Consider the following 10148-nt stretch of genomic DNA (forward strand, 5'->3'; position numbering starts at 1 on the left):
TGTACAAACCACCGCTGTGTCCAAAGCGCAGCTATTCATGACTTAATTTTCTAATCCCACCACAGAGAAAGTGGCTCATGCCAAAGAAGAAAACCTTAGTATGCACCAGATGCTGGATCAGACTTTACTGGAGTTAAACAACATGTGAAAACCTCCTTAGCTGCGACCACATTCTTTCATGTTGTTTTTTGTTTTTTGTTTTGTTTTGTTTTTAAACACCATGCTTACCATGAAACCCCTTAAATGCATTTTTATTTACTTTTACCACTGTCACAGATACATCCACAAAGTACCAGCTAGATCAGGGGTGGGAAAGACACACACACACAGGCAAGCCCGTGTCAAGGCGACAATGATTTAAATGTGCCATTTCCCAAGTTGACGTTGCCACACTTCGTAGAGAGTTTAGCAACACAGTATGCTTAGTCCAGGAATCCTTGCTGAAGCAGAAAGATTTCCACTCAAAGTGCCAATGATACATGAACAGGAAGATTAATGTTGGAAACACAGTCAGGTGTGGATTGGTGCTACTTTAAACAAAAGGTCCCACTGTGGTCTTTTGTTCAGTATTGTACAATTTAGAATTCTGTCCAACACTAATTTATTTTGTCTTGGGTTTAACGATGAGGTGAGACTACGGATCCTGGCTGGCAGAATTCACTAAAGCCAAGGGTTTGTAAGCCAACATGCTCTTCTGAGGCTTCTGTTTTCTTTTAATTGGCACATTTGCAGTTCGTTACAGCTCGTGGGATAGCATGCGATGTGGATTTCCACCATGTTCAAGTGAAAGATTTAGGCACCACGTACAATGGTGAAGAAAAAACATTGTCTTAAGAGTTATAACTGTATGGAAACCTTGTATAATGATATGGAATAAATGCACATTGTAGGACATTTTCTAAATGGGGTGGTCCTGTCATTTGTACGTTTTTACTTTGTGAACTTTAGATCGTGTGATCGACCTACCTTCCCTCACACATGTTTCTTAAAGCAAATTAATATCCCAATGTCCAGGAGGAAACTGGGTTTCATGTGTCATCCTCCCAGAAGCACTCAAGCCAACATCCCTTTGGTCTGTTAAAGTTACAGCCAAGCAGCAAAGGACACTTTCGAAGTCCAGGCCTTTCTCCAGGTTATGGGTTATATCTGCATGTACATTCATGTAGACCTTTTGCCATGATTCTACTGGTTTGGGGATTTTTCCTCAATTCTTAGCTAAGTCTCTAGTAGTGGCAGTCATACACATCAACAAATTGTGGGTTAATGCACCAAATGTGTTGTCCCCTAGCAGTGTGATTCTACTTCAAAGTAGAAGTAAAGGGTCTTGGTGATTTTCTGCTTTCTAACTCATGTTGAGTTCTAAATTCCAATACATCTTTTTATTGGACTTGGCAACTGAAAACATCACAGGTCAGTCTTGAAGATGTTAGACAAACAAAAACATTACAATATTAGTACAATATTGTACAATGTTAGTTGTACAACATTACAAAAACAGATTACAGTATTAGTTGGCTAAACTTGTGCTACAGAGGAAAAAAAGACGTTCCCATGAAAGCGAACACAGTAGAATGGAAATAAATTCATTTGGATGCACGGATATTTTCATTGAAAAGGATTCAGTATCTCTGTAGCTGTTCTTCCACACCCTTCGATCAGGTATTAGGTTGGCCAGAAAACGCCTTCGGTTTTTAACTAAAATTAAAAGGCATTTTTCATTTTCACCAAGAACTTTACTGAACAACGTATGCACCCTTTTGTTCCACTGCCTTCTGCCATTTTTCAGGCAACTTCATAATTCCATCTTCCCAAAACTTTTTATCTTTTTGAGCAAAGAACTGTTCCAGGTTCCTTTTACAGTCTTCCAGGGAATTGAAATTTTTTCCATTAAGAGAATTCTGTGAAGACTGAAATAAATGGAAATCTGAAGGTGCAATGTGTGGTGAATACAGCGGAAGAATCAGAACTTCCCAGCCAAGCTGTAACAGTTTTTTGCCTGGTCATCAAAGAAACATGTTGTCTTGCATTATCCTGATGGAAGATTATGCTTTTTCTGTTGACTAATTCTGGACGCTTTTCGTCGAGTGCTGCTTTCAGTTGGTCTAATTGGGAGCAGTACTTGTTGGAATTAATCATTTGGTTTTCCGGAAGGAGCTCGTAATAGAGGACTCCCTTCCAGTCCCACCATCTACACAACATCACCTTCTTTGGATGAAGACCGGCCTTTGGTGTGGTTGGTGGTGGTTCATCTCGCTTGCCTCACTATCTGTTCCATTCCACATTGTTGTACAGTATCCACTTTTCATTGCCCATCACAATTTGTTTTAAAAACAGGACGTTTTCATTCTGTTTCAGTAGAGAATCGGATGTGGAAATAAGGTCAAGGAGGTTTTTTGTCCTTAACTTACGTGGAACCCAAACATCAAAGCGATTAACATAACCAAGCTGTTGCAAATGATTTTCAGTGCTTGATTTGGATATTTTGAGTATGTCGGCTATCTCCTGCGTGGTATAACGTTGATTGTTCTCAATTAATGTCTCGATTTGATTGCTGTCGACTTCACCTGGTCTACCCAACCGTGGAGCATCGCCCAGCGAGAAATCTCCAGCACGAAACTTCGCAAACCACTTTTGACACATTCGATCAGTCCCAGCACCTTTTCCATACACTGCACAAATCTTTTTTTGCATTTCGGTTGCATTTTTACCTTTCTTGAAATAATAAAGCATAATATGCTGAAAATGTTGCTTTTTTTCTTCCATCTTCAATATTAAGATGGCTACACAAGAAGTCGCCAATTTTGATAAGTCTTTTTTTAAATGCACGTTGATATGACAGCTGTCACATACAATCTAACAAAATTGTTTTGAATGAAGTTAAAGACAACTAAGTGCTACTAGAGCCACCTTACGGGAAAAAAACGAATGAACCTTTGGCCAACCCAATATTTTCTCTCCACAGACCCAAAGAGAAGCTTGGCAGCCAGGTTACATTTCCCACCTCTAAAAAGCTGTCCTTTTTCTCAAGGCAAATAAACTCTCTGCATCTCGGCCTTCCTGCATCTTCACCAGCCCTGGGCACTTCCCTGCCCATCCTCAGCTAGACAGAGATGCCCCCTGCCTCACTCTAGTCAAAAGCTCTCCTACACCCAGCATCTTTTCACTTTGGGAGCCAGATCTGGCTTCACTTTTCCTAGCTGCCTAGCCTGTCAAGTCCTGAAATCTGAGATTGTTCTTCTATGAAATGGGCCCTTAGCTCACAGGTTATCATCGTGGGACTGGAATGTGTGACCCAGGTGATAAGTACACAGCACAGCACCTCGGGCACTCTCGATGGCCCTTCCTGCTGCTGCCCTCAACGTGCCGCGTGTGCCATGGAGACCAACACGGAAGACTTGGGGAAGCTGGGACAACACTGACTCTGCCCCGTGTGGCAATGATTGTTATCAGGACTATTCTCAGATACCCTGTGCCAGAACCTGTCATAAGCGCCTTACTGGTGTTGTTTTAGCTTCACCTCAGTCCCATTTCACTTAACACAGAAACAGGCTCAGGGAGGCTGAGGGAACCTGCTCACAGGTCCAGAGCTCCTGAGTAGTGTGGGCTGGCGTCAAAGTCGGGCCTGTGTGACTCCAAAGCCCTGTTTGGATTCTTCTTCCACTTGTTTCAGACGTTTTACAGCAGAAGGAAAGCAGCTCCTGGGCATGAGTAGAACCAGGTGAGGCAACAGGCACAGCTGGAAGAGGAGGAGCCTGGGAGGCTGGAGGTTGAGTCAGCTTGCAGCTGCCATGACCCCAGTGGGTGGTTTAAGGCCTGACTTCCTCCCTGGGTTCCAGGGACCAGATGAAATCAATGGATTACTACAGCATCATGCCAATTCGGAGAATTGTTATTACCTGATCGTTCTGATACATAGAAAAGGGAGAACGCCCTGTCCCCATGGGGCGCACAGCTTGGGTCAGACCCAGTGTGATCATCTCCAAACACAGGGGAGAGCAGTAAAGGCCCTTCAGTGTGCAGACACCGAGGCTGGATGCTGATACGGTCACCATTTAGAAAACCGTGTAGTACAGACAAAGCAAGATTCATACCCTAAATTCGTTGCCAAGACTTAGCAGGCCCAGATTTCAGAATGAACAGCTGGAGATGTTGCCTTGTTCAGTGTAAAACATTGTAGAACTCCACAGAGAAAGGGTACAGGTTAAGAATATAAGCATCTTCCAAAAATATTTAATTTTGTGATGAGAGTTTTATGATCTCTTATTAAGGAAAAAAGAAAAGCACTTTGTGGATACGTTCTGAACTTTCTGACGCTGGCATTGAAGAGAACAGTTCTTACTGCTCCTAGAGCTATCACTGGCAAGAACAAAATCTAATTTTTGTGTATGCTGCTATGTATCCTCGAGAGTATAATACTTTGGGCCTGATTTTTATTTTTCTTCTTCAGGAAAAAAGTGTCTTTTTCACTTGAACAAATATTTGAGTCGAGGTTAACCATTTTTTCACCTTGTCAACGCTATTTGTAAATGTGATTTTTAAAAGTATCTGTTGTCACATGTACATATAGAAAAGAAATCTGAATTCTCCAATCAAAACACTGGGGTACTCGGGGAGCCATCATTTCCAAAATTGGAGACAGGGGTTTGGCAAGAAATTGTTAGAAATGGCAGGCAGTACAAGAAGCGTTCCTTCCATTTTATACACTGTTTGACATTGAGGGTTTTCAGAGCTACATTTCTCCAAAAGAATTCATAAATTTTGTGTGTCAAACAATGAATGAAGCTATGTTGAAGGCTCACTAATGTGAATGCAACTTTTGCCAAATTCTTGACAAATAGGCATCGACCTGAGGATAAGACTGGTCGCTGCTGCCTGTGAGCTTTCTTTCCGCCTGTTACCAAGGCCTTGGAGAACAAAGAGGCGAGTCAGGGCCTTATCAGGGCCTGCCAAGGCTGGAGCCTTAACTGAAGTGCTGATTCGGAGCCGGAAGGAGGCTTATCATCATCGAGGCTGGAGAGTTGGGTGGCTTGCTCAAGGTCACCATCTGCTTGAGTTCAACCCCAGGTCCCCTTCAGGGCAGGCAGTGCAGTGTGGGGCTTGGAAACCAGAGGGGCCAGGTTCAGGCCCTCCGCCACTCACTGTGTGACCCCAGCTTAATTTTACCATTTGTGCAGCAATTTCTCCATCCTTCAAGCAGATGGTTTGCCTGTGCACTTCCTCTAAGGCCGAGAACTAAACGAGGTGATGATGTGTGTAGTCTCCCCACCTCCGCCCTGCCTCTGCCTCCAGCCCCTCTTCTGCTCCTTAGCCCTGAGCCTTTTTTTCTCCCTGCGTTGGGTCCTTAGGGAAACTGAAGGTAACCTTTTTCCTTTTGAAATGAAAATCCCCAGCACCGATCCCCCCGGAGACCATTCATGGCTTTGCAGTGGCATCCCACACATAAAATGCATTCTCAATACGTTTGTTGATTGGCCCAGACACAAATGCTCAAGTAACAATTGCCACGTGGTTAATCACCTGTGCACAGGGGTGAAGAATGTTTCAAAGTAATAGATTCACATTTCATATTTAAGCAAAACACTGGCCCTTGAAAATAAGTTTCCGTTGCTCCGTTTCTTGCACTTGGATGCGTTGCTGAGTGGAAGCTAACAGAACACGGGATCCTGCTGGTAGCCTTGCAGCAGATGTAAGTGAAGGCAGGTCAGCCCTCATTCATTCATTCTTGAGGAGCCGCGCGGAATCCCCTGTCTCCAGAGGAAAGCTAATGACGGGAAAGGTAAAAGCCCTTCATGTGTGTGGCCCAGGAACACACAGAACTCTGTTCTGTCTCCCGAGGGGCCAACTGGACATGGCTGGACCTGAGGCGTGAAGGAGTCAGCTCCGCTGGGTGGATGCTGCGTGGGGATGGGGGTGAGAGGTGAGTACACTTGATGATGGTGAGTCCTGATCTGTTGTCAACTCAGGAGATACTTGGAATTTGAAATGCTGCCTTTCCAGTGGAACTCTTGTTGCTTATACTCATAAATCGAAAATTAAATTCCCAGGTACATGCTGTGGAATAATGTAGTCCTCTGGCCTTCCGATGAGCTAGGTTTTGGTGTGCTGACCACATCCTGCATCCAAACTAACCCCCCACCCCATCCCAAGCCCACTTCCTCTGTGAAAACCTGTTTCACAATATAACAGTTTGCCAAGTAACTCCTTGAGTCATGCTGTGATCAAGGACACTGCTATGCAAAGTGAGCCCTGTCACTATCCCAAAAGGGTTAAATATTGTTGCTAAAAGCCCAGTGATCAGCCTGTTAGAAATGTGACCCAGCACCCAGGCAGTAGGGTTTTTTGTGTTTGTTTATTTATTTATTTATTTATTTATTTATTTATTTATTTATTTATGGCTGTGTTGGGTCTTCGTTTCTGTGCGAGGGCTTTCTCTAGTTGTGGCGAGCGGGGGCCACTCTTCATCGCGGTGCGCGGGCTTCTCACTATCGCGGCCTCTCTTGTTGCGGAGCACAGGCTCCAGACGCGCAGGCTCAGTAGTTGTGGCTCATGGGCCCAGCTGCTCCGCAGCATGTGGGATCTTCCCAGACCAGGGCTCGAACCCGTGTCCCCTGCATTGGCAGGCAGATTCTCAACCACTGCGCCACCAGGGAAGCCCAGGCAGTAGGGTTTTTCATTTTTGTTTTTAAGGTGAGTGATGGCTTCATAGGGATGGCTGGCATATCTGCATCTCAAGACCCAGCGGGGAAGTGATTCATTGCTGGCTTACTTGAGCTTGATCACCACCATTCCCATGATGTGTCTTCCTGCTCTGTTCTCACCTAGTACTCTTCTAGGATACTCCAGGACTGTCTGCCTTAGCACCTTCCCAAGAAATTAAAAAGGAACAAGGCAGATAATCTGCCTAGGAATAGGAATGTAATCAGTGTAAAGAAAATGTGACTCCACGAAGTGTTTCTGGTCTCAAATCCTTGCAGAACTGTTCATCTCTTCCACCCCTAACCCTCTACTTGAAAACTCCTATCTGGAATGTCTCTCGTTTCCAGCTTATGTTTTCTGTTTCTCCTCCAGCTATAGTTTTTCATTACTCTAATCTCTTATTCTGCTCACTCAAACAGAGAAAGGGCTTCCCTGTTGTCTTCTAGTAACTGGAGAATATGTGGAGATTAAGATTATAAGTAATTTGGCCTACAGGACTAAGAATTTCCATTTCCATTTAAGAAGAAATTATATTATTTTAGGGGCTAGAGGTTGGAGGACAATATAGAAAAAGTATAAAATAGAATTCTTGCCCTCAAGGAGTCTATAATCTAGAGGAGGCAATGCACACACATTAAGAAATAATAATAATAGGGTATGATTGCCTGGCAAAATGAGAGTAAATGATACAGGAGTGCATTGAAAACAGGCATTGTGCCCCCCTTCCTGGAAGATTTTTAACCACCTAAAACCAATGGGAAAGTCTCAGGCATGCTGTGCAATTTTCTTGAGAACTCCAGCCATAGGCATGCATGACTCACCCTTACCTCTCAAACCTTAGAAACAAGAGCTCTGTTAGTTTATAAATGCTTTGGTTGTACTTTTTACTCTGGCCACCAAGTTTTTTGTTTTTTTATTGTAGGTTTCTTTTGCTGAACTTAATTTACAAATTCTTCCCTCGTACCCGCCTCCCATTTCTTGTCTTATACCATTTAACTTTTTAAAAAATGTTTTGGCCCTACTAGACCTTTGCTTTTATCCTAGAGCATCTCCCAATCTTCAGAGCAAGGAGTAGAGTATAAATAAATAATTACACGGCCTCTTCGAGACTACAAAATCAGCTTCCTACTCCACAAGGGAGGTCTGCAGGGAGTCTTTGCTTCCTAGGAAAGCAGATGGATGAGAATCACCACGAACACTCATTTCTTCCACAGGAAGACTCCCTAGTGCTCTTTCCTGTGGACCTTAGAGAAGAGTCACTTGACCTGCTGGGGTTGCCAGACTTCAGCCTTCTTAATGGGTTAGGAGCCCTGGGGGTCTCCAGATAATCCTTCTTCCAGACTTCCATGAAAGATGGAAAGCGAGGTGGTGTGCTGAGAGAATGGGGTTTCACTGCTGTATTGATAGGAACTGCTGAGGGGTGGCAGCTCCCTTTCACTTTTCTAGTTTGGATTCCTACCCAAGATAGATAAAGTATTACTGATAAACATAGCATAATGAAATTTGGATTAAAAAGACTCTAACCCGAAGAATTAATTCCAGTTTGTGTAACAGCAATAGATACATATTTATGTATTTAAAGGAATATGCAAATTTCATGCAGCAATTTGCAAGTTCAAATGAAAATCTATTTGCCATATTTGGATATAGGACTGCAAAGTAAATAAGCCAAATGTACACATAAGGTACAAGGCAACATATAATTGTATACATTTCCAGTTTGTCACAAAAGATTATAAAAATAAGAGAAAATCTATAAGGAAAAAGGTCACTTATAATCTCACCACCACTTTAAAAAATTATTTTCCATGTCTTTTGCCTGTGGGTATATATAGGACTTTGTATTTAAAACCTTAATTTTATTCAAAAAAATTTGCATAAGCACCTTCCTATGTTCCTAACCTAGTCTTCATGATATCATTGTATGATACTCCAACTGGTTAACGTGCCGTAATTTGTTATTCTCCTATTTTTGAATCTTTCTAGATTTTTTTGCTCTCATAAGTAGGACTGATATGAGATTCTTTGTAATTTGGATATTTTCTGACTCATAGGAAATGAAAACGTACACTTAAAAAAAAAAAAAGCTATTTATTTTAAGTGCAGGCATACCCTAAATATAGTGTTAAGCTGTTTAACTATGTAGTGATTCCTGCTCCAGCCTGGACTGGATAGCCATTTGATTTCCAGCCTTTGGGTTCTTAAAAAGAAACAGTACAAGACAGTTTCCCCAAACTGGTTGAGATAGAGGCCTTTAAGAAATCTAGCTCCACACATTTCTCCCCCCTCCTCCTCCCACCAACAGAAACACACAATCTTGAACTTTAAAAGATGCTTTCACGGCAGCCACTCTTTCTTGTACCCCGTGTCTAGACCCAATTGATAAAAGTGAATAATGGCTATGAGGGCTCAGAAGCACTGCCCAGGGTCACTCTTGCCTCCATTTGGGGAAGACCCTTAACTACTGGTAATGAACAGTGATAGAGGGAAGAAGCAGCGATAAAAGAAACTTAAACTGCACTGCAAAGGATGCAGTCTAGGATAGAGGTCAAAATCCCAGGCTTTGCTCACTCTTGTTTTAAGAGCAGGCATTTTCCAAACAGGTTTGCTTTGCATTTTGTGTTGGATCCCCGTGTGGTGAACAGATGGGAGTTTTTTATTTTAAGTTGTTTGCACTGAGGTTGACAACCTGGAGAGTTTCCAGAAGCATGGACTGAAGTTGCCTTTTCAAAACAAATCTGGAGGAATATATGCCTCAGAACGAATGTATGCCTCAGAAGCTGTTCCAGGGACATTGCTGGGCCCTGCCCCTTCGCCTCCTCTGTCCCTCTTTGCATTACAAAAATAAAAACAAATACAACTACCAAAACAAAAAACAAAGTTTTGAAGTAAGACCAGAATTTGGAAGTCACTCTACTACTTACTGGTTGTGTGACTTTGAGTAAGCTCTTAAACTTCTCTGTCTGCAAAATGGGGGTAGTAATAGTACCTGCATCCAGGGCATGATTAAGATACTACCTGTAAAGTTTTTAGTACAGTGCCTGACACAGCAAACTCTCAATGATGGATAGCTTCTTTGTGAGTTGTTATTTAAACACATCTTAGTCTTGTGTCTTTGCAATCAGCCATTATAGCCACCCTTCCCTGGCTTCAAAGAAAAGGCTGCCCCTTGTGTCTTCCATACTCACCTGGGAGGCTGCCATATGGTGCTGTCTTTGCTCCTTCAAGGCTGCCTCTGATGTTCATCAGGATGCTTCATCAGGATGGTTCAGAGCCAGATAGCCGATTTAGATCTTCCCCCTGAAATCACAAGGGGACAAGGCTTCATCGCCCTTCAGAACTAAAATCCAGGGAATTCCGTGGTGGTCCAGTGGTTAGGGCTCCACGCTTTCACTGCCGAGGAGGTGGGTTCAATCCCTGGTCAGGGAACTAAGATCCTGCAAGCTGCACAG

General features: G+C 43.0%; 1 protein-coding gene and 1 long non-coding RNA gene across 11 annotated transcripts in view; one reads left to right on the plus strand and one right to left on the minus strand.

The window, feature by feature from the left end:
• Positions 1–903, plus strand: part of TPM1 (tropomyosin 1) — a gene marked incomplete at its 3' end in the record, with an annotated part of 27820 nt that extends 26917 nt beyond the window's left edge. For all 8 annotated transcript variants that reach the window (XM_082383434.1, XM_082383421.1, XM_082383431.1 and 5 more), the window contains one exon: positions 66–903. In XM_082383434.1, the coding sequence (XP_082239560.1) occupies positions 66–148 (83 nt within the window). The remainder of the gene's footprint in view (positions 1–65) is intronic.
• Positions 182–10148, minus strand: part of LOC309624846 — a 33970-nt gene continuing 24003 nt past the window's right edge. The window contains exons 2-3 of one of the 3 annotated variants that reach the window (XR_014242144.1): positions 9885–9996; positions 182–8151 (exon numbers count right to left, since the gene is read on the minus strand). This is a non-coding gene — a long non-coding RNA (uncharacterized lncRNA). Of the gene's footprint in view, positions 9997–10148 lie in introns of all 3 variants that reach the window. The other 2 variants (XR_014242145.1, XR_014242146.1) reach the window with 2 other exon arrangements.

The sequence above is a fragment of the Balaenoptera borealis genome (genome assembly GCF_965194805.1).
Source record: "Balaenoptera borealis genome assembly, chromosome: 3".
Classification (NCBI taxonomy): domain Eukaryota; kingdom Metazoa; phylum Chordata; class Mammalia; order Artiodactyla; family Balaenopteridae; genus Balaenoptera; species Balaenoptera borealis.